The sequence below is a fragment of the Anopheles maculipalpis genome, chromosome 3RL (assembly GCF_943734695.1).
Source record: "Anopheles maculipalpis chromosome 3RL, idAnoMacuDA_375_x, whole genome shotgun sequence".
Lineage (NCBI taxonomy): Eukaryota > Metazoa > Arthropoda > Insecta > Diptera > Culicidae > Anopheles > Anopheles maculipalpis.
Genome location: NC_064872.1, coordinates 70,150,152 through 70,174,415, shown reverse-complemented (window position 1 = coordinate 70,174,415; position 24,264 = coordinate 70,150,152). Strand labels below are relative to the sequence as shown.

At 43.4% G+C, this 24,264-nt stretch overlaps 2 protein-coding genes across 4 annotated transcripts in view; one reads left to right on the top strand and one right to left on the bottom strand.

Moving 5' to 3' along the window:
* LOC126561552 (WD repeat-containing protein 47) overlaps positions 1-5,465 on the top strand; it is a 228,377-nt gene extending 222,912 nt beyond the window's left edge. For all 3 annotated transcript variants that reach the window (XM_050217769.1, XM_050217768.1, XM_050217770.1), the window contains 4 exons: positions 1,373-1,533; positions 4,374-4,770; positions 4,838-5,061; positions 5,235-5,465. In XM_050217769.1, coding sequence (XP_050073726.1) covers positions 1,373-1,533; positions 4,374-4,770; positions 4,838-5,061; positions 5,235-5,460 — 1,008 coding nt within the window. In that variant the 3' untranslated portion in view covers positions 5,461-5,465. The remainder of the gene's footprint in view (positions 1-1,372; positions 1,534-4,373; positions 4,771-4,837; positions 5,062-5,234) is intronic.
* Positions 1-24,264, bottom strand: part of LOC126561846 (kinesin-like protein subito) — a 247,380-nt gene that overhangs the window by 127,320 nt on the left and 95,796 nt on the right. The gene's annotated exons all lie outside the window — the stretch shown is intronic.

Genomic DNA, 24,264 nt, shown 5'->3' with positions numbered 1-24,264 from the left:
TTTCCTGGTTGATTTTCGACTGACTGTTCGCTCCTTGAATGAAACCAGGGCAGGCTCGTCCTGCCCTTTTCTGGTCCTTCTTTTCTCTGCTTTTCGAATTTGCGCCTCCTAACTGACAGGGCGTTGGAAATCTTATAAAGTTTCTAACATTAACAATATATTGTGTGGAATTGCTGCCAGTATTTTGTACACAACTGTTAACATTTGGTCGGTTTAATAACCTCTCTGTTGTTTTGCTCAAAAAAAAAATACTCGAAGCCTTGTTGTTCTTCTTCAATTCTCTTACTGCTGACGGAAGGGCAATGCCAATCAGTTGCCACTGATGGCCGCAAGTAAACTAATAAGCCCGATCGAGGCGATCATTGACGTTCGCGCTTCAAGACAGATCGTTCCAAAGGGAAAGTGGATTTTCCTTCCACGGACATCCAGCGGACCGGCCTGTTTACGGAGAATGTTCCTTCCCAAGCGGCGATGCACCACCGGACACTAAAAACACTCCAGTGCGTTTATGTTATGGAACTTTACGACCGGGCTGTGCAGTGCTGCCAATCCAATCGTTAAATAATAATCGATTTAAAGTGAAACTTTTTTCGCACCCTCAAAGCCGGATCTCCTCTTGGTCCCAGCCGGATGAGTTGGAAAAAGAGAGTAGGGGGAAAAGGGGCGGGAGGGTTATTTTTACAATACAGAGCGATCCTCACGCGAGAGAGGGTGGATCCATATGAAATGACGGTGACACTTTCACTTGTCACAATGTCCGGCGTAATGTCAACAGCCGGTAAGTGTTCCTGCTGCGACTTGGGATTAGTTGGATTTGGCAAGACAACACCCAACGCTCCGGATTGTTTTATTGGCAAGCAAGCGCTTCGAAGCGCGTCCTAATCTTTACGACCGAAAGTGTGCAGCATCGCAAGAAGAAAATTACGCTGCTGCAGCTCGTCGTCCAATCCTGACAGCTTGACCTTCTCACGGATGCAAAACAGGCTGCGCAATGTGTAATTACCAGCAAACTTGGGGTTCACCTTTGCGAGTTAATGTCGTAGAAGAAAGTCCTGCGAAGGGGGTGTCCATGCAAAACGAACGTAAAGAGAGACTTGTTTACAGCTTATGCCGGTTGCACGATCGTTAACTCCACAAAGTGAGGGAGAAAAATCGTGTCCACACAGTGGGCATGACAGTTAAACATGCGTTTTCACCGGTTTCATGTACTTCACCGTGTGGTTTCCCAGACTTTTGCAGCGTAATACGGCACTTATCGATCATTATCAGGTTGATGACGCCAGTGTGATAGGACTCTGCTTCAACTGATGACTTGTTTTGCATATGATCTCGAACTTTGTCTCATGAATTTTCTCTCCATTTTTTATTTTAGCAATCGGACCAAAATCGACCACGGTTTGTGGCGGTGACGACGCTGGAAGATGTACAGGCGGTACGGTGTGCGGAGTTCCATCCGAACGGGCGCATTTACGCGGTCGGTTCCAACTCGAAGACGTTCCGAATCTGCGAGTATCCATCACTGTCGGAGATAAGGTAAGAATTCGGTTAGCTCGGTTTCTACCTGTAAATCCTCATCCTCAGCACATGATCATTAACAACTTCACCACAGCGAGCTTGCCAATTTCCATTTCGACTGCCATTGTTTCGCCCCATTTCGACAATGCACATGCGTTGCATCATCGCGAGCGCCCACCCTAGCGAGCGAGGCGTTATCAAATTCTTCACAGCTCCATGCGCACCGTACCACCCGCGGACTGTGAGGCAATGATCACTCTCTCATTCACGATCAATTTGGCATTGCACGTTGCATGCTCACGCGCACGTATTGCATGTTGCGATGGGTAAACGAAGCGTCATTTTTATTAGTTGCGCAGTGTGTGCATCACTCGTTCTGGATGCGTCTCTTCTCCCGATCCCAAAATTTGCTACACCCAGTTACAAATAGTCACAATGTTTCACTTCTCAACTTAAATCTCATCTGCTTCTGCCACACTCTTTAATCGTCTGCCAACTTTCCTCATCCTCACACACAAATAATCAAACGTGCGTTTACGTGTTTCTCGTGTGTGCACGCAGCAAACGATGTGAAACTGCAAGCTGGTGAGCGGAAATGGATGAGTTTTCCCTTTTTTTATTTTCTTCCTTTTACTTCTTTATCTTTCTTTTCCTGTTTGCTGTACTTTGCTTTCCTTAATCTTTGCAACGGTTTTGTGGATTTGATTTGCCAGTGTCCAATGCGGACGGAGCGGTGTGGTGTGTTTTCTTGCTGCTGGTTAAAATAATAAAGCCGGTTTAAACAATGTTGCTTGCTGCTGCTGCTGCTGCTGCTGGCCTGCAGTACCACAAATCCAGTTTTGCGGACGAGTTCGATCCGGCGAACGGTGGATGCTGATGATGATGCGTTCATATTTAGACATCATTAAGCGTGGTAACCAGCTTAAAACACCGATCAAAAACATAACCTTTATCGATTGAATCGGACTGATAAAGAAGCAATGTTTCCCCCCCCCCCTCCCCATGTTTGAGGAAGGGTTTCTAATGATTAGTGATTAATTTTTGCTTGCTCGATTCGATGACCGTTAGTTGAACTGTTTTCGAAAGAATCGAATGCATGTGCGGGTTTTTCTTTGTGGATGATAAATGTTCAATGTTTAGCAGATTATGTAGATTGAATATCTGTTAGATTAAACGTTTGAATAATAAGACGCAAAAACAAACGGACCAGAAATGTTGGCAGAAATTATAGACAGCTGCTCTAGAAAACACTCTTCTACACTACACCGGTGGGAATAATTATAAAGGCATGTAGAGTTTTTACTTTATATTCAAGCTCCAAGTAGATTGTGAATTTGATGAATTTCTGGCAATTGATTGAATTTCTTTATGACCCTAGTATCTTTAAACAAGCAGGGAAAGATCGCTGAATGTCCTTAAGTTCTTACTCGTCTTACTTACTCGTCTTAACAAGTATTCCATGAGGTCTTCGCTTGGTTCTTCTTCTATTTCTACTTGGCTTAACGATCTTCTATGTCACGTCGGACATCTTTTGGCTTACCAGACTTGCTTGTATCACTACGCGGGTACGTCAGTCCTCCCCAAGCGGGAACGGTCCGGATAGGATTTCAAAACCATTGCCTTGAGCACCTCTAATATTGGACCGTTGGATTATCAGACGCTATAATCGCTTCGCAGATTTAGGTTGCTGCAAAAATCCTCGAAATCCCGCACGACCTAGGCCTCGTCGTCTATTGTCCTGACCGTGACCGTCTCGTGTACGCATCAAAGCCTTCTCTGTCCATGTGGACCGCCTGATGCGACTTTACGGGCTGGTTTGGTCGGGGCAATTCTCATGATATAACATGAGCTTGTCCTTCCACGCATACCGAGTAGAAAAGAACGCTTCTAAGCAGGTTTCATCCTTTTGGACAATGTTTTATGTCTCAGAGACGCATGTAAGAAACCGGGACTGTCAATGTTCCTTACAGGCTTTTTCAAGCTTTAGTATAACTACAAGTAGTTCAACAGCTTTGTTGATTTCCGCGCTGACTTTTGACCCAAGAGGGGAGAAGTGTTGGGCGACTTCGAAGGTGGGATTCCCTATCTGTACAAAACCACTGCTTGAATCTGTGTTTGTTAGCAGCAGGGCCGTTGGCGGGTGCCACCATGTTTTTGGGTTTCGCCTCGTTACTCTCCTATCCGAGATTTTGTGCGGTCCGCTCGATATTTTGGTAAACTTTTGTTACATACGAGAGCTTCAAACAAATGATGCCTGGATTGGCGTATAGAAGATGGAAGATTCCACCCCAAGTCTCGGAAGGCTCTCTCTATCGTCCACGTCGAAGAGAAGACCAGCAAATCCATCTGCCTGAGGCTCCTTGTGTCCTAGCAATTTCCTAAAACAAAAATAATAATGTCGCCTGTTGGCCTTGTAACCTTTCGATGCAAGAGTCAGAACATCCTTCTAATCCAGTGCATATCCTCTGAACAAGACGATCATTAGTATAATAGGCTGGTTTTCCAACACAAAGCTGTGGAAAACGTCTGTGTCTGTTTCATAATGGCAAAATCGATTTTAATAGTAGACAGAGCCAATCGATTGGTCGGTTTAAGCTTAAAGGGACCTCGAAATATATTTATATGTATTTCATAGAACTTTTTTGGCTACACAGAAATAATCTGCAGTCAGTTATTGCCTGGAATTCTTAATAAACAGCCTTGTCTCTATAATTATTTCCACCAGTGTACGAACTAAAGCGAAACAAGCAACTCTTAGTTAAACGAGCCTTTCTTATGTTTATCCTTTTTTGCTGTCCTTTATATGTATTAACTCACGCCAAAAAACTCACATCTTTCTCTGTCCATCCCATCCACAGGGAAGACCATAGCACGTACCAGCCGACCGTACTGTTCAAGCGAACGAAACACCACAAGGGCTCGATCTACTGCATGGCATGGTCACCGGCCGGTGATCTCATAGCGACCGGCTCGAACGACAAAACCGTCAAGCTGATGCGGTTCAACGAGACGCAGAAGCAGCTCGAAGGTCAAGAGATGGAGCTGACCATGCACGACGGGACGGTGCGCGATCTGTGCTTCTTGGAGGACAGTTCGAACAAATCGAGCCTGCTGATCAGTGGCGGTGCGGGCGACTGCAAGATCTACGTCACGGACTGTGAAACGTCCACACCGTTTCAGGCACTGAGTGGGCACGGTGGACATGTGCTGTCGCTGTACAATTGGGGCGGCGTTATGTTTGTTTCCGGTTCGCAGGTGAGTTATCTGTGGCTTCGTTTTAAGTAACTAATCACTAATGACGGGATGTGTTTTTGCTTTGCAGGATAAAACCGTACGCTTCTGGGATCTGCGTACCCGCGGATGTGTGAACATGGTTACCCCCGCCACGTCACCGGGCTCTCGGCAAGGTTCACCGGTGGCGGCGGTTTGTGTCGACCCATCCGGCCGGTTGCTAGTGTCCGGACATGAGGATAGCTCCTGCGTACTGTACGACATCCGGGGCAATCGACCGATTCAATGCTTTAAACCTCATTCCGCTGACGTTAGGTAGGTTGGGAAATCGTCGCGAATAGCTTTGCAAGGTTCTTCTCAACCTTGATTTTAAAAAGGCGCGTTACGAAAGCGTTACAAATGGCGTTACCTTCTCGACCTTCACCACCTGCTATGGGGCTAAATTAATATATATTTTCGATTGTTTTCCCTTCTTTTTTTTTTTTTAGATCGATTCGATTTTCCCCATCCGCATACTATCTGCTGACCGCCGGTTACGACAACAAGCTCGTCCTGACCGACCTGCAAGGTGATCTGACGATGCCATTACCGTCGGTGGTCGTCGCCCAGCACACGGACAAGGTGATATCGGGCCGCTGGCATCCGGTCGATTTCTCGTTTCTCTCCACCTCGGCGGACAAGACGGCCACCCTGTGGGCGCTGCCACCGATCTAGATCGCCGATCAAGCGCGACGTGCCGCGAAAAACGCGAAGAAGCAGGTGTTGAAAATTGAGGGAAAAATCACCAATTTCTTTCCTTCTCGACCACACAATCTCCGCGTAATCCCCAGCCCCCTCTCCTTCGGTGCACAAACTGCTGCACACACACACACACACTCACACGTTGTTATGTTTATTTGTTGGAGGATTTGTTTTGTTTTTTTTTTCTTTATCTGTTTATTTTAGTAATTCCTTTCTTCCATTGTTCGTTTATACGGTTTCATGCTATGCAACGGTCAGCATTTCTTTTCTATGTTATTGTTTTCTCTTTAGACTTGTTTTTTTTTTATTTCTTTCTTTGAATCGTTATTTGTTCTTGTATGACAACTCCCTTCATACAGCGTACCAACGTCAAGTCACCCGTCAGTAGTGTACGTTTATGTTTGTTGTATTATATAGTGTATCTAATAATAGTAATAGTAGCAGGGCTGCAGTAGCATTCTGTGTAACACTGTTTGAGTAAAAAAAAAGACAAGTCAACCAAGACTAACCTGCAGCCCTTTTCGTGTAAGGCTTAAAACAACAAAAAAAAACCCCCGCATCCCAGCACCACCACCACCAGTACCCACTTCCCCGTGTTTTGGCGCTTCTCGTCCCCCCTCCCAGTAGTGCTTTTGTGTGTTTAAACAAAAGCAAAGCTATATTGTATTTATGTGTAATGTAAGCGACATAAAAAGTGAACAAAACCGTAATCTAATCGATATTTTCGATAGCAAATTATGTTAGGGATTTAACTAATTGGAAAAGAAAAAGGGAAAAGGAGAGATAGGAAGAAAAACACACACACCATCAATCAGAATTTCAATACGAATATGCCCCTTGATACATATTATCCCCTTTTTTCCTTGGTAATATTGTGTTGCAGTTTTTCTTTTCCCTCTACTAGGCCTCACTAATCAATATAGAAAAGCTACTTTGGGGTCACTTTTATTTCTTAATTTCTACTTTCCTTTTTCACACTATTTATGCTCATTTACTACTTTTAATATTATTTTGTTTTTTTGAACAAAAAAAAAATGCGTCCCAGTGTAATGAAATCGAGTATTTACGACGAGTATTAGACCACCATCTCACACACCCAAAAATTTAGTTACTTAAACTTGTTTTTTTTTTTAATTCATCACTTCTTCATTCTTTTTCACATACTACACCCAAAGTATGCAAAATAATAGGCGAAAAAATAGTAACAAAAACCAATGTGAAAAAGGTTCTCAAAAGGCTGATGAAACACGAATGATATTCCAGTGTAATGTTTTGTTTTTTTTTTTTTTGTTAGGATATTATTATTACTACTTACTCCTACTAGCTACTAACTGCTAAAGCACTACTTCATCACGTGTAGAACGGCATGATCGATACAAGTCATTACAGTACACACACTCACACATTAACCAAATCATACCACGGCGTCCTATCGTTTACCCCATGGACAAGACACGTGGCTGAATATGGCTCTTGTTGCCCCTGAGGAAGGAACGGAAGAAACACAGAAACACAAAGCGGAGTCTTTGTAGCATTCAACCAGTTAGCGTACGTTTGCTAAACAGCGTGAGAAAACTTGTACTAATCATTAGCGATATTGGTAGAAGAAGCGTATCGACGATGGTGAAATTGAAAGTGATCCGTAACAGTAAGTGTGATGAAGCAAAAGAAGGACACCTTGTTTTTTTTTTCAATCCTTTTACCGCTTGTTAGGCGGTCTAAAAACGAAGGTTACTGTTAATTTGAAATTAAATCAAAATTTGACTAAGAATTAGATGAAAATGATGTTAAAAGGAAGAGAGAGAGAGAAGGAGAGAGAAAACACACATACACACTGAATGTAATAACCACACCACTTAACCTTAATTAACACACTCGTCACGATGTCGTATGGATGATATTGGCCGTTAGGAGATAGACTAGAAATACTCTCTCACTCACAAAGAAGAAGTAAAAAACAGGCGGAAATTCGGAACAAAAACAGTTTTTTTTTTCATAGTTGATAGAGTGTCAGAAAAGGGCCCCGATTGTGCCCCGGCAGGCAAACGAAGAGAGAGAGAGTATATTGAACAAAACCGTGACCAGAAAAACAATCCCACGTGCGCGCGAAATGAAATTCGAAAGCAAATCGAACTCGTATTCTGGCAGGGGACAGAAGCAAAACCAAGCAGTGGAATAAATAAACTAAAATTTCATCTATAAAGCGCAAGTTCGCGTTTTTTTTTTTGCGAAAAAAGAAACTATCCTCCAGCATTGTGCTAATGATTTCGTCATCGAAATTAGCGATCTTATGCGATCGGTTGGCGATGATCTGTGAGCCGCACCGTTAAGTGCCACGCGTTCCGACCGACATTGAGATATTTTGCCACTGTTTTCACGTGCTAAATTTGGTCCCGAGCGCTCGCTTTCCTGTATAATCTGCCCCGAACCGGTACGAGCGAGTTGTGTGACACATTTGCTAATTCGTAGCGGCGGATTTCAGCCTTAAACGGAATGAAAATTGAGGATCTCCCTCTACCGCGTTGAATCTAAGTTTGGTAAGTGTCCGAATTTTCCGATTGAAAATGAGCAAAAATAAAATTAAATTTAAAAACACACTTAAAATGGATCGTAAAAATATTTGTCATGACGGAAAGAAATTATTTTTTGATCCCTTTTTAAACATCGATTTGCTAACTCTTCGCTTGGTATGCTCTCCTGTCGAATTTTGCCGCATCGAAATTCGACCCGTTCTGGCACAAAAATTCGACTGTAGGAGCGACTGTGTAATAACAGGAGAGCATGGATTCAAGGAGGTAGCTGGTAGCGTGCGTCAAATTTCCAATTTCAAATTTGCATGAAATATTTCAAAAGCGTTTGAACCCTTTCTCCGCCTACCAATATGCAATCCGCTTTACAATAATTGAAAGCTTTAGCTTGCTATAATTTGCTAAGCATTTTCTGGGCGCCGTGGAGTATGCAATGCGCAAAACCAACTTAGCAAAATTCGATTTAATTTGCCATAATGTTATTTTCTGCACTCGTATATTCTTTTGTTATTAGGGTAAATATTAAGATAGAATTTATTTATTTCTTTCTTAATTGTATTGATTGTATTTCTTGTGAGAGTAAAGACTATGAAACTAAGGTTTGGTTAACCATTTTAGCGTTGGTGGATTAACATTAACATAGTTATTCCTCAAAAATGGAGTTTTCCGCAATAACTGGGCGGGGGTTGGAAGGATCGGGTTGAAGTGTTGGGCAAAAAACTGCGCGGCCTCAAGACGCATCCAACGGTATGCCGGACGACAGGATCAGACCAAAAATGAGGGAGTTATCGCCGATTTTCGCCTATTTTCCGCAATAACTGGGTGGGGAGTGGTGGGATCGAGTTGGAGTGTTCCGCAAAAAGATGCGCGGCTTCAAGACGCATCCAACGGTACGCCGGACGCCAGGATCGAACCAGGAATGACCGAGTTATCGTTGATTTTCCATGGGAATGCTGTTGTTTTCCGCTATAGCTAGACGGGGGGTGGAGGGATCGGGTTGAGGTATTCTGCAAAAAGATGCGCGGCCGCAAGACGCATCCAACGGTACGCTGGACGCTAGGATCTGACAAGGAATGACCGAGTTATCGCCGATTTTCCACGGGAATGCTGCCGGCAGAAACACTTAAAATGGATCGTAAAAATATTTGTCATGACGGAAAGAAATTATTTTTTGATCCCTTTTTAAACATCGATTTGCTAACTCTTCGCTTGGTATGCTCTCCTGTCGAATTTTGCCGCATCGAAATTCGACCCGTTCTGGCACAAAAATTCGACTGTAGGAGCGACTGTGTAATAACAGGAGAGCATGGATTCAAGGAGGTAGCTGGTAGCGTGCGTCAAATTTCCAATTTCAAATTTGCATGAAATATTTCAAAAGCGTTTGAACCCTTTCTCCGCCTACCAATATGCAATCCGCTTTACAATAATTGAAAGCTTTAGCTTGCTATAATTTGCTAAGCATTTTCTGGGCGCCGTGGAGTATGCAATGCGCAAAACCAACTTAGCAAAATTCGATTTAATTTGCCATAATGTTATTTTCTGCACTCGTATATTCTTTTGTTATTAGGGTAAATATTAAGATAGAATTTATTTATTTCTTTCTTAATTGTATTGATTGTATTTCTTGTGAGAGTAAAGACTATGAAACTAAGGTTTGGTTAACCATTTTAGCGTTGGTGGATTAACATTAACATAGTTATTCCTCAAAAATGGAGTTTTCCGCAATAACTGGGCGGGGGTTGGAAGGATCGGGTTGAAGTGTTGGGCAAAAAACTGCGCGGCCTCAAGACGCATCCAACGGTATGCCGGACGACAGGATCAGACCAAAAATGAGGGAGTTATCGCCGATTTTCGCCTATTTTCCGCAATAACTGGGTGGGGAGTGGTGGGATCGAGTTGGAGTGTTCCGCAAAAAGATGCGCGTCTTCAAGACGCATCCAACGGAGTGCCGGACGTAAGGATCGAGCCAGGAATGATCGAGTTATTGTCGATTTTCCATGGGAATGCTGCTGGTGGAATTTCCCGAAAAGGGGGGTATCGGTGGAAGGGGGAACCATTAGCTCCCTTAATTATTGAAAAACACGTTGTAGAACACTTTTTAAAAGATATTTATAGAAAGAAACAAAATTGAGGATGAATTTCATAAAATTGGGAGAACACTCTTAAATTGAGCGGAAAAATATTTGTCATGACGGAAAGAAAATAATTTTTTGACCACTTTTAAAATTTCCATTTGCTACCTCCTGGCCTAGTATGCTCTCTTGTTACTCCTGGTCGAATTTTACCGCATAAAAATTTCCGGATTTTCGGCACAAAAATCCGGCCTATAGCGACTTGTAGTAACAGGAGAGCATGAATTCGAGAAGGTGGCTTGGGCGGGCCAAAAAATTCCAAATCCGGTTTTAAAATCCAAAGTCAGTTTTAAAATCCCGAGGCAAAATTAAAAGTTGAAATCCAAACTTAAAATTTCCAACCCAAATTTAACTTGGATTTCGAAAATTAAAACTGATTTTGGAATTTTTTGGCCGACCCGAGCTACCTACTCGGATTCATGCTCTCCTGTTACTAAAAGTCGCTCCGGGCCGGATTTTTGTGCCGAAAATCCGGAAATTTTTATGTGGCAAAATTCGACCAGGAGTAACGGGAGAGCATACTAGGCGAGGAGGTAGCAAATGGAAATTTTAAAAGTGGTCCGAAAATTATTTTCTTTCCGTCACGACAAATATTTTCCCGTGCCATTTTAAGTTTGGCTTTCCATTTTTAATTTTTCTGTCTCATTTAAATTTCTTTCTTGAAAATCTTTTAAAAACACCAGCAAAACATAATTTTTAATATCAAGGGTACTACGGGGGATTTTCCAAAACCTGTGTGGGAGGGGGGGGGGGGATTCTGCCGGCAGCATTCCCGTGGAAAATCGGCGATAACTCGGTCATTCCTTGTCAGATCCTAGCGTCCAGCGTACCGTTGGATGCGTCTTGCGGCCGCGCATCTTTTTGCAGAATACCTCAACCCGATCCCTCCACCCCCCGTCTAGCTATAGCGGAAAACAACAGCATTCCCATGGAAAATCAACGATAACTCGGTCATTCCTGGTTCGATCCTGGCGTCCGGCGTACCGTTGGATGCGTCTTGAAGCTGCGCATCTTTTTTCTGAACACCTCAACCCGATCCCTCCACCCCTCGCCTAGTTATTGCGGAAAATCGTCGAAAATCGACGATAACTCCCTCATTTTTGTTCCGATCCTGTCGTCCGGCATACCGTTGGATGCGTCTTGAGGCCACGCACCTTTTTGCTGAGCACTCCAACTCAATCCCTCCACCCCCTGCCCAGTTATTGCGGAAAACAACAGCATTCCCGTGGAAAATCAGTGATAACTCGCTCAGTTTTGGTCTGATCCTGGCGTCCGGCATACCGTTGGAAGCGTCTTGAGGCCTAGGTAAAGTTAGTTATAAATCCGATTACACAGCTTCGCATGGGTAGCAAAACTCGAAAACTTACCAAACTTAAATTCAATGTGATAAAGGTTTCCCCAATTTCCTCTCCGTTTAGGCGCCTCAGAAAGGCTAAATCCGCCAATGTGTGACACCCGTAAGATGATCAATAAAAGAATAAGTCTAAGATAAATTTATTAAAAATCCAATTACATTCCTTCACATGAGTAGCAATTCCACACCCCAAATTCCACACCGCTTAGAGCTGCCTTTGCCATCGCCAAAGGTAAGATCTACCACTACAGGCTTTAATGCACTGATGTATGCACGCGAACGCTTCAACTAATGGTGTGAATGAATTTTAAATTCAAAATTCGCCACAGACCAGCAACGTCCTTCTGTCACAAGGCAAAAACGTACAAAATGCTTGCCGTGTCACGTTTTCACGCCTTTAAATCGGCAGAAAGGTTTGCTTCTGGAAAGAAAGGAAGGAAGGTAAGTGTTGTGAAATAACATTCAGCATTTTATCGTTAGAAAGATTCCATTTGAAAATTCTGCACCAGAAATGAATGAATGATTTTGTACAGCAATAGTTTCGTCACATTTTCGCGATTAAATACATCAAACGAGCTAATTTTCCTATTTGAACATGTAACAGGCATTGGAAGCGTCGCGTGCGCATACCTACGCGTGCTCCTTTGCCTACGTATTTGTTGTTACCAAGGCAACACTTTACGCTTACGCCTAAATGCAGGCCTACGGAACAGGTTGAAAGAGGCACAAACAATCTAAAACTGGACAACGATTATTAGTGAAGGAAAAAAAAAACTCCAAAAACCGGCCCACAAATGTTTGCGCTTGAGACCTCGTAAAACTAAACAAAATTGAGCAAATAAAATATCAAAACCCCGTCGTCAACCGCACGTAACTTAGCATGGGAGAGCTAATGAAGATGGGCAAACGTCATAAATCATCATAGGTAGTCGTCACCACTTGCTACGGAACGATTTGAATGCATCTTGCTCTCTCTCTCTCTCTCCCTGTCTCTCTCGTTTTTATGTTCCTAGTTTGTATGGTGAGAAAAGAAAACCAAAGAAAACATAAAAAGAAAACAATAAAAAAGAGAAGAACGAAGGGAACGAGAAAAGCCAAAAGACGTTGCAAAAAGGTAATAAAGCAAGAAAAGAAGTCAAAACAGCGAAAGATGGATGGTTGAACAATGGACAGGGCTAGGAAAAGTACCGGACCGAAAGTAAAGGAGGGTAAGAAGGAAATGGAATGTTGAAACGGAAAATGCAAACAAACGAGATGAGAAGAGAAAAAGAAAGAGAGAGAAAGAGAGGAATAAAGAGCGAAGGAAATGAAAGCAAAGAACTTCTTCTGGAATCAACACCAACATCGTCAACATAATCATCATCAGCATCGGCAATGCTGCTGAAGTGCATGTCGTTGTGTTGGTAAATCATCAAACAGCATTCAAAAGCATGATGCTGCGAGGGTAAATGCAAAAGTGCCAGTAACAAAATGGGTGAAAGTAAAACCAACGAGATTAAAAAGAATAGATCGTTTTCATCGATAAAAAATTGATAATTATTTATAAAATTATTTATAAATATACTTATATTATATTATTACGGCTTACCAACGTTTGTAACGTTTATTATGTTGAAAATGAAGGATTTTTGCTCTCATTTTTATTGATTTATTATTGACGGTTCTCCGGTTCATACATTGCACTACCGTCTAGAAGTATGCAAGCGCCTAAGAATTATCAATTTTTTTATTTAATTTAATTTATTTATTTATTAATTTATTTAATTTATTCATAAAATTAAGTTTTTATTAATTGAAATAAAGAAATAAATTTATTTAAATTTACTTTTTTCATTACGATTTACATATATTAAAAAGCTGTAAAGAGTGACTACTATTGAATCAATAAATGATTCAATAGAAGCAAGAAAGGAACTAGCCTTCACAAGGCAGGACCGGTGTTCAAATCCTATCTGGACCGTTCCCCCGTAGTGAGGGCTTGACTATCCAGCTCCGTGATATCAGCAAGCTCCATAAGCCATTCTATAACATCGGAGGTCATTTTTTTTATTCATAAAGGACGGCCAGGCTAACGGCCAGGGTATTGCTAACATCGGAGGTCATTTAGACAAGAAAAAGACCTCAAGACAAGAGAAAGAAAGAAAATTATGTTACAACAATTATTTCACATTCAACAATTCACCATTGAATTACCACATTGCATAATAAATTTTGTACAAAAATATTTAAAATCAAATATTCTACCCCAAATCTATTCAAACAACCACAAACAAAGCAATAAGCATACTTACGTCGAATAAAATATTTACGTCCCACGGCACGCAGCTGATGGGTCACTTTTCGTATCACCTCACGGCATACCATGCTGTGCTCAGCCAACTGCACCGCATTGAGCCAGTGGTGTAAGTCGCGTGAGTCTAAGTACGAAGCTAGCTGGCCGCGCGCGCGTACGTGTGCCGTTTTGTTGGTGGCTCTAGCGAGTCTATAGAGATCCGTGACGGTTCGTTTCGTTCCTCCAGCCAGTCACCCTTTTTCCTCCAGCAAACCGGTGACGTACGTCGGGTGTACCGAAACGGGTTTGTTTGGTGGAGCATCGTCTATGATTTGTTGCTTCTGGTTCTGTCTCGATCATCGGTGTGTCGCTTGAAGAATGGTTTACTGGTTCGGCGGGTGTTCGCCGGATCGGGTTTCAGATTTTGCGGTCCGAAAGAGTGTGTGTGTGTGTGTGTGTGCGTGTGTGTGTCCTGGGTGGGACCGTTTGGTAAACCGGATCACAGCGGACCGAACGCATCCGCAGGTTGATTGATTTCGGATGCTCTGTGCTCGATCCCCTTGGGGTGTGCTGTGTGCGTGTGTTCGTGTGCAGTCCGTAGTGTTCTAGTGGGTCGTGTCGAAGCGTGTCGCAATTCGACACCGAAATCCGATCCACGGTTGATCGAACACCACGTGCTGCAAGTGCAATCGATGCGGTGTAAGGTGTAAAGACACTTGATCGAAACCGAGCGTGCACCAGTGCCGGGAAGTGCGTCGAAAATAAACGCAAGCATGTGAAAATGTAATGCTCGGTGGTGGCAAAATGTGTGCGTAACGAACCCAAAGGAAATGCCATCAAGAATCGTGGCAGAATTCGTTGAAGACAGTTGTGATCGTAGCTACTGGATGAGTCATTTGGAAGCAGTTGCTGTTGGGAGTGTTTGCGCAGCTCGTTCCACCCTCAATTCCAGCCCTCAATTCACGAAACCGGAAAGCCTTTCCCTGGGAACTGAGTCTTCGATAAGCTGTTTTTTGGCAATTCACTCATCCACCATAGGAGACCTTTAGCAGCAATGCCCGCAGGGTACAATTTAAAGGGGCGTATCATAGAGCCACGCTGGAAATAGAAAGAAGGCAAAAAAACATTATTATTTTTGAGTGATAGGAACGGAAAGTTTTGCGTGCAGATTTGTTTGTACAGACACCCCTGAAGTGGGTGGTCGTGTGTGGGGCGGGGAGGGGGGGGGGGGGGGGTGAATGGTGCGGCCACTTAATCGGCCAAGAGAAAACATCATGCAACATAGGCTATGGCTTTTCTATTTTGGATTCCTTGCTTCGGTGTGTGCGAGAGACGTGTTTGTTAGGGGTACATACAAACAAACACACAGACAGAGTGACGGACCCACCTCGGTCGGAGCATGATTGAAGTTGAGGCTGAGTGCATTGTTTACGGGTGCCGTTTTGGCTTTTTTCTCCCTCTGTTTTGGACTCTTGGAAGACCACTACAGGGCGATGAGATTTGGTGAGTGGGAAAATTGCATTTGAAACTTTCGCTCGACACATTCGGATGGGCATGGTGGGTACAACGGTGCCGTGGCACGTGGTAGGTAGCTGTTCCCTCCACTTGAATGACCTCAACCACATACACGGTCCATCCCATTACAGTTGGAAAAGCGTTTCAATCGTTCCATGTTGATAGAAAAGGAAGTTCGTGCAGTGATTTGCAACTGATTTTTGGCCAATTCCTCTTCCTTTCGGAATCCAATAACACTTCTCCTTCTTACCCACCTGGAATGTGAGTGTTCACTTGCACTTTATGCGCGCAATTCTGCTGCGTTAAGCTGTGTATGTGTACCAGCAGCGTCTAGAAAAGAAAACACACACACACGAAAGAAGCAAAAGATTAGCATATCATATTCTGGCCCACAACGGGTGGTTGAGATTGTAAACAAAAAAGGGATCAGTGGAAGGGTAAGAATGAAGAAAGAAAGACAAAAAAAAAATCGGGCATGCCCAAAGGCACGTTTCAGCACCGGGAACCACGTAACCCGAACTCGTCGGCACTCATCTCATCACTGCACAACGCCGCGACGAAACTTTACCCCCGGACCTGGTGGTTTTGTTATTTTGCCCTTATTTATTCTGCACATTGCAGTGCACCGGCCCTGCTTTTTTTTTTTTTGCTACAGGTTACTTGGGTGTCTCGTTTCGGTAATCCGGTTTTGCATCGTCACGTGTTCGGCACGGAACAAAACGGATGGTTTGGTTGCCGCGAGAATCAGACGCCACGAGACTGAAGTTGTGCGAACTGATTTTTTTTTAGTTTGCCATGCAAAATTATTCGTTATCTGAGCGCGCTACTTGGTGGCTTTTGTACCGCGAGAACATAAGCGCACCGTGGTTTTGTGGAGGCTTTTTTTCCGCACAAAATTGGCTTCGGTAATGAGACGATTTTTGAATCTGATTCTGCAACTATTCGTTCCAATTTTAATGGGGGGGGGGGGGGTGTTCTTTGAGAGGTCTCTCCAAACCTCACCTATCATGTTGGAGGACCTACGTGTCCATAGATTTTATTTATTTATTTCCAATACGACGGCTCTTTGCCGTACGGTCAACATCGCATGTGTTGACAAGTTACAACTTCACAAGGCATTTCCTCCTTGAATTTCGATAGGGAACTCCTTGGATAGGGAACCAGGCGTCCCTATCATGGATCACAGCCACCAGGAGAGTGACAGACTCTCCGCTGAATTAAGCCATATCACTCATCACTTCCCAAAGGGTTTATGTTTCCGCACACACCCAAAGATCAGATATTTTGGATATATTCTATATTATCTTCTCCAAGAGGCGTCGGAGATCACTACCGATGTCAGTGAGGTCTTATTACATAACAGGTTGGCTGATAAGTCCCCGGTCTAACAAAGAAAAACACATTTTTTTTGTCAAAATTCGTTTTTATTATTCAACATAGTTCCCTTCAAGAGCGATACAACGATTATGACGACCTTCCAATTTTTTGATACCTTTTTGGTAGTACTCCTTCGGTTTTGCCTCAAAATAGGCCTCAGTTTCGGCGACCACCTCTTCATTGCAGCCAAATTTTTTCCCTGCGAGCATCCTTTTGAGGTCTGAGAACAAGAAAAAGTCGCGGGGGGCCAGATCTGGAGAATACGGTGGGTGGGGAAGCAATTCGAAGCCCAATTCATGAATTTTTGCCTTCGTTCTCAATGACTTGTGGCACGGTGCGTTGTCTTGGTGGAACAACACTTTTTTCTTCTTCGTTCTTTTTTCGTTCGTCAAGCAACCAAAAGTTGCTTGACAAAAGACGCTCTGTCTCACAAACTAATTGACATACAGACGTCAAATTTTGACACGAATCATTTGAAGGTTGGTGCTATATAAAAATAATATGCATTTAATACTAGCGGCGCCATCTATGTGTCAGACCGTGGACTTATCAGCCAACCTGTTACCCAAAGGGTTTAGGTTTCCGCATTCATCCAAAGATCAGATATTTTGGACGTATTCAGTAGGAGTAGGGCAAGGAGAGCCTATATAATCTTCTCCAAGAGGAGTAGGAGATCACTAGCGATCTCCAGTGAGTCAGTGAGGTCTTATTACATACACTTACTTACTTAGAATCACGTGATTCATGCCCAAATTCTGGTGGAGTTGTACCAGGCGACCCAACAGAGAACATTAGTAATTGTTTAGATGAGTTCCACTCACACTACGAACGCTTTGCTCATATTCTAATAATTTCTTATCTTGATTATGCCATTTAAAAAAAGCCACCTCTTCAGAAGCTTCATCTGTGTGTTCAAATCTGATCGAATGTAGCGGTCGATTTTTGCATTTAAATTCGTTTGCTGTCCCACCCGTGCACGGGGCAGATGGGTAGCACGACACTTCTTCTAGCCGTTTCCATTTTATGTTTTGTGTTGGTGCCTTTGGTGCCTTTGTTTGGCTTGTGTGTGCCATAAATTAAATCGCCCCTCGGGTCTGTGAACCACTATCGCAGAACCCGAACCGTGCACACCGCGAGCTCACCGGGCTATGGTCGCGATGCCACAATCAGAAGTGCAGCAAACGAACGGCGGGAAAGTTAAACATTCTGTGGCTTGCGTAACAGGTTATCTTTGCTGTGGATTGGACTATTAGGGGGTTGTCGTTCGCTTTATTTGCCCCGAAAAGACACAAAAATGTGAAGGTTCGTTCGGTTTTGTTTGTCCCATGTGGGAATGGGGAGTTATTAAAAAAAGCAAATGACTTCTTATATTGATCGTTTTCAAGCAAACAACCGCGCAAGAAGCATTCCCGCCTGGAAGCTTAAGATTTTGGCTAAACAACGTACGGACGTCAAATTTGAAAATTGTACACTAATCCACTGCGGAAATTTGCCTGTCAGCGGTGTATTTAAGCCGGATGTGTTCCACAATCTAAAACCACTGGCAAAACATTTGTCCAGGAAATGCAACCGTACAGTTGCATTGCCGAATAATATGACGCACGCCCGTTGGCGTCGGATTTAATTGATGTTAGCATGTGTTCCAGCAGCGCGTTCCACTTGGCATCGGTTCAAGCTGCTGCAAGCGGACCTCGTTGTACGGCACAGGCGTAAGATCTTTTTTTTACAGCGGTCAATCCACAAGCCAATTAAAATTTGAATTAAATTATCATTTGAAAAACTCGTTGACAAACACTTTAAACAAACAATGTTCTAGCAAGCGGGTTTTTCCTTTCTAATAATCTTGCTCGATGTAAAGAATTACGGCCAGGTCGACCTTCTTTAAATTGAAAAAAAAAGTGAAACGCCCAAAAGCTTTTCAAGTACATACAAACCCAGCTAGGTAATGGGGTTGAACCGATCGATGAAAAAAAAAAACTCACGTCACCCACCGTCACGGTGCTCGGGGTTGGCACCTGAATGGAATTCCGGCTTGAACACTGCACTGCTACACGACAAAAAAAAGAGGCCAAAATGGCACGCGCCACCCGTGCGCGGGGCGAAGTACTTCAACGAACCTCACAACGCAACAGATCGCCATCCATCGATCACCAACGATCGAACGGGTGTTGTTTGTGTTTTTCGTTTTGATTTCATTTGCAAAACAGGATCCGCCTAATGGTGCTGACATTAAAATCAAACGCCCGTATCACCACGACGGGCGTTCCGAATGTTGGTCAAAAACGTGATTACGCACCAGCAGCAGCAGCAGCAGTAGCAGTGATGCGCCGGTCCGCCACGCTTCGCTGGACAAGTGCGGCCGAACGTAGCGCATTTTTTGCGCCTGTTATTTCTAACTGAAAATGAATGTTGTTTCGATGAATTATGGTCGCGCATAAGTGTGTGGCGAATAGATGCTATTTTAATTACAGTGGTAATGGTGGCGGTTTTAATCGATCCTTACGGATTTTGTACGTCCTAAGATCATTGGGAGAGCATTTTTGAAAGAAAACGAAGGGAAGTATTAAATCAAGTAGTAATAATTGGTATTGAATTGATTTTAAATTGTAGGGTTAAAAATGGCTTCTTTGCCACGTGGCAAAATCACTTTGCACCAGTTATTGATACTCCGATTTTCTTCCCCACTCCGGGAGTGTGTGTGTGTGTGCTGATATGTTCTTGATGAGTCAATTGAACGTTCGATCAGTCTGTCAGTCGGCAACGTACTCACGTGACCACCGTTCCAACTTGTGCAATCGATCATTCCTCCTCGGGCTAGCAGTGATCGCTGCTCGAGTCAGCAACAATTTAGAGACCACCACAAAAACATTTGCTGCGTTGACGCGTTTCCTTCTCGAGGCGAGTGTGCCTTGTGTGGAAGTCTACGATCGGAAGGGACAGTGGTACAGTGGTAGAGTGGCCCCTTTTTACCCCGCTGGAACATAGAGCAACAAAGCGCTGGGTAGATTGAGCTTTATTGCTGTTTCATTGATTTTAATCGATTCCGTTACTGCCGGTGCCAATACTGAGCCGTCGGTGAATTCTTCCCTTTTTTGTGCCGGAACACTCAAACACGCCGTAAACCAGCGAGCAAAATCGTTAACGCAGAGTGACACTACCACCATGTGCGTGTTTCAGTGTTAGTGGAGATTAATGTGGTGCAGGTTAGAGCAATTTGCAGTCAATTGGTCGTCGACTAACAGATCAATTGATCGGCGCGCGTGACCAATTGACAGTGACTTCTTGGTGGTGAAGGGACGTGACGAGATCTTTAGACGTCGATTAGACAAATTGTTCCATTATTGGAGACACTGACGAAGCGATCAAAACAAACCACAACAGTCTTGTGTGGTGTCGGGGAAGAAGAGCTTTCGTAAGGCGCTTGACCTTGCGCAATAGGTATATGCTCAAGACGGTCAGGGTTTTGATTAAAGAGTAAAACTGACCCTTCTTAACGGAGGAAAATATCTGTGCCTTTTGGGAATAGAACCCTTCAATCAACTGGAAAAATGTGTTACAATCATGAGCGAAGCTTTCAAGCGCCTCTGTCACTGATCTACTGATTATGTCGCGAATATGGCATACAAAGTTGCAAAAATGGTGTTCATTTCGTGTAACAATTTGCAATTGTTCGCATGTAAAATTTTAGTCCACCAGCAGCACGTGCATAATACGAACCGCACCATTGTGAATCGGTTGGCTCGGCTTGAAGTCTACACACAATGAAGTTGTTTGACATCTGCAATCACTCACTGCTAAAATATTCAGTCAACTCACGTGTTTGCTTTGGGTGAGGTGTGGTATGGTGATGATGATTTCACGTTCAAATTCAACCAGCAAACAAACAGGGCCCGAAAAAAAAACTGATAGCACCAATAATACTGTCGCTAAAAGCCATTAAAAGCCACACTGGTTAAGTCCTCAAAACCCGGAGTTTGCGGAGGTTCTGTTTGCTTTCGCATGGCAGTGGGCACGTTCGTCATCGAAAAAGATTTCTCTAGTTCTAGTTATGCTAGAAGAGAAGAGGATTTCGCGCTTTGTTTCCGAAGAAATATGTTTGCGATAAAAGATTGTGCCTTCTTTCGTCAGTTTGGAGTAGTTGGTGTGGGCACCCGATTCGTCCCGCATGCTGCATGAAGCTCGTCAACGGTTTATGACAAATTTGAAAACCGCATCGAATCGCAGCTGATGGTCGTTCGGCCGGGAGTGAAATTGACGGTCACGGACGATGTTTGGTGAAGGGTAGGCAATAATATTGTCATTCAACCCGACGACGAAGCGGCTTGGACCGCTTATGGTACGTTATGGTGTGTGTGTGTGTGTGACCGATAAAACGGCACGATTGCGGTGAAGTTTTGTAGCGAGCTGGGTTGGCTGGATTGATAAGTGATGGGACGTGTAAGAGAAAATGTCGTTTGAAATATTAAAAAAAATATTTGTGGCAAGATAGTCAGTCTATCTTGCTACATGACACGTAGGATGACCCAGATGGAACCCGCAATTTGGTTCTACCATGTGACAGTACTTAAAAGCTGGTAGAACAAATCAGGGCAGCTACTAATCGAATGCGCCTAAATGTAGGCTTTGTCTTAAATTTTACAATTTTTTCAAAGTGACGCACATATTTCGAGCATTTTTGACGAATTTCAGTTAAAGACACAATGAATATCACCCTTTTCGTGGTTTCTAGCCGTTTTGAAACCTTTCTAGCATTACACTTGTATCTTGTATTGTAAATAAAACCCGTTGAGTTTCAATGGTTTATAGATTGTATTTGCAAAAAGGGTAAAAGACTCGAGAAGGCCCCCATAAAATATGTTGTCTGGGACATTCTACATGCACAAAAAATGTATTTAGTGTGGTCAGAAATCGTTCAAAGAATACATTCTTCATTATTGCTTAAAATAGCTCCTAGACTAGCTCCATGATAAGGGAATTCAAACAAGCATATGAATAAATGATTTGCCCTTCATAATGTTCGGCTTTTCCTTAAGAAACCTGATCGCCCATGCCCGAGACAATGCTTTCCATGAATGTAAAGTTCCATAAGCTAAAAACAGCGCATAGGAAGGAAAATTGGACCGTTGGTCGATCGGGGATGACGAGTAGCATCCTGTCGTTAAAGCTAGTGTTTGCAAGAGGTGGATGGGAGGACACAACTGCCTTTTACCGCACTAAAATTACACACATTCTTCGTAGCTTGTGCAGCGTTTTGCATACATTTATGCGTTTTTCACATGGTGACGAACAAATTTTGTCAAAGGAGAGCTTCCTCTAGTCTTTTATTGCACGGTTAACGGAATTGTAGAACTGCTTAAGGGAATGTTTCATTCTTTCAAATTTGCATGACATGGCGTGCAGAAATTTAACAGGAAGTTCGATAGAAATTCTACATCTGATTGCAAAGTGCCACATTTCACAGATAATTTTTCCCCTAACTGAATGCTACATTCCACTATGTGATTGCAATGTTTCACAAGAAGCTCAATAAATTCCCCTATCCATTTGCAAAAAATCCACCGTAGAATAAAATGAACCCTACGAACTTTTCAATCACCACGACTCACCCACCAGCCAGTGGACAATGATTACTAAACGTCCACCGATGTGACCAATCATGCCGTCCATCCATCAGCCCATTATGAGTTATCACGTGCGTTACTATGCATTCCCGGCCACCGTACAAAATTCCGCGACGCCTTTCCCTTCTCCCACCGGTTTCCCTTCTCTATTTCCTTTCATCAAACAAACTGTCTTATCACTACTGTGGCCGCAATGATGTGCAGTTGCACTTGTTCAATTCCTACCGGCGCTCGAACCACACCACCCCGCCCATCTCCTCTTCCCAGGTGCACAACCACCTCAGGCGGTGTACAGTGTCTCGTTTTTGCTACGCTTCACGCCCGACGGCACGCCTCTAGCGGGCGTGGAACGTGAGGAAACGGCGCCCGTTTGATGCTTAATTTATGCGGTATGTGACATTTCCACTTAGTGTCCATTTCGTTGCGAACGCAAAGCCGTTTAGTGCGGGCTGCTGCGGCCTTTTCATCTCGCGATGGATCATTTTTTCGTACCGTGCGAGTAAGCGAGGGGCCGCCTGGTTATTGGGAATGAAACCGTGAGGGTTAAATTTGATTACACGCTTCATTTGCCGCGTGGAGTTTTCCGTCCAATTTTTGGATGACACATGAGCATGATCGTTTTATGATGAAATTTTAATTGCAAAGGAAGAAGATAGATTTTTGGGAAGTTGACAGCATGCATACAAAGCAATGTTAATGACCTATTTAACCCTATTATCCTAGCGTAATATCGATAAAATACTCAAGTAGAACAGCAATAGATCATAATCTTGGGTGTCAAATCGCAAAGGCCATCGTGTTGGTTGTTATTAATGACGCGATAAACCCTAAGTAAGTTCTATCAATCAATTTACCTCGTTCCGGCCATGTGCTCTCAGCGCTCAGCTCGAGTTGTAATATTCATCTGCCGCGTGATGCAATAAAATCAACACCCTATCCCCCTAGAACAAAATTGTCACTTATTGCGGTCACCTTAAGTGAGCAAAAACTTCACTGACACGGACGATCTCGCGTGTTGACGCACTAGACATAGAAAGAAGGGCAATTTTTCAATTTATTGCGAAGCTTTACTGGCAGATGAGGGGCTTTAAAGTCACATTTGGCTATAAAAAAAACTGAAATAACGCTTTTTCCAATCGTACATGTTACAGTTTGTAGTTCAAGGTGTCGTCCACCAAGGATGGTTGAGACGCAATTTCTAGCACCCGGCCACAAACGCAGCCCACAGTTCGCGCCCATTACAAATAATAAACGAACTTAATCAAACAACTGTCCAAAACCGGCTCCAGCTCGTTCGATCTTACCGACGATCGACGGGCGGGCGGGCGATCTTAATGCTCCGTGTATCATATAGCGAGCGACTCATGCTTACCCGAAGGCGCTGCAAAATTCCATGCACCGGATGACGCAATAAGGAGGGGCGGGCGAGTGGATATGAAATTAATTGAGGCAAATTAATGTCGCTTTGGTGCCGCATACCGTTAACTGTTGACTTAAGGGTACGACGGTCATTGGGCAAAAATTAGCTCCTGCTTGTGTGCGGAAAGAAAATGGCGGTCCGTTTGATAGGGAAGCAAGAAAGAGACAGTTGAGGGAACACGCTCTCGGTGGTGTTTGTTGTTTAGTTTAGAGCTACCAAAACAAAATTGTAAATTAGCATTTGTTTTCCCTTAATTGCAGATGCAATTTTGTTGGGGCAGCAAATATTGCGGACAAAATCCTTCCTGTTTGAAAGATAACAGCTGGAGAATTTTGAACAATGTACCGTCCGCTTCCTAATTACCCCCCAAACGAGAAACACGCTTTCAAGTAAACTATTATCCCTGCCTAGATAACATTTTTATGGTAGTTTTGAGCCATTGATATATTTTTTTATAGCACTCTTCCGCGATGAGACGTCCAAAACAAGAAAAAACCCCATCGGCCACAAGACTGTTTTGTCTTGTGGCTCGAAAACAAAACCAACAAATCTTAAAGC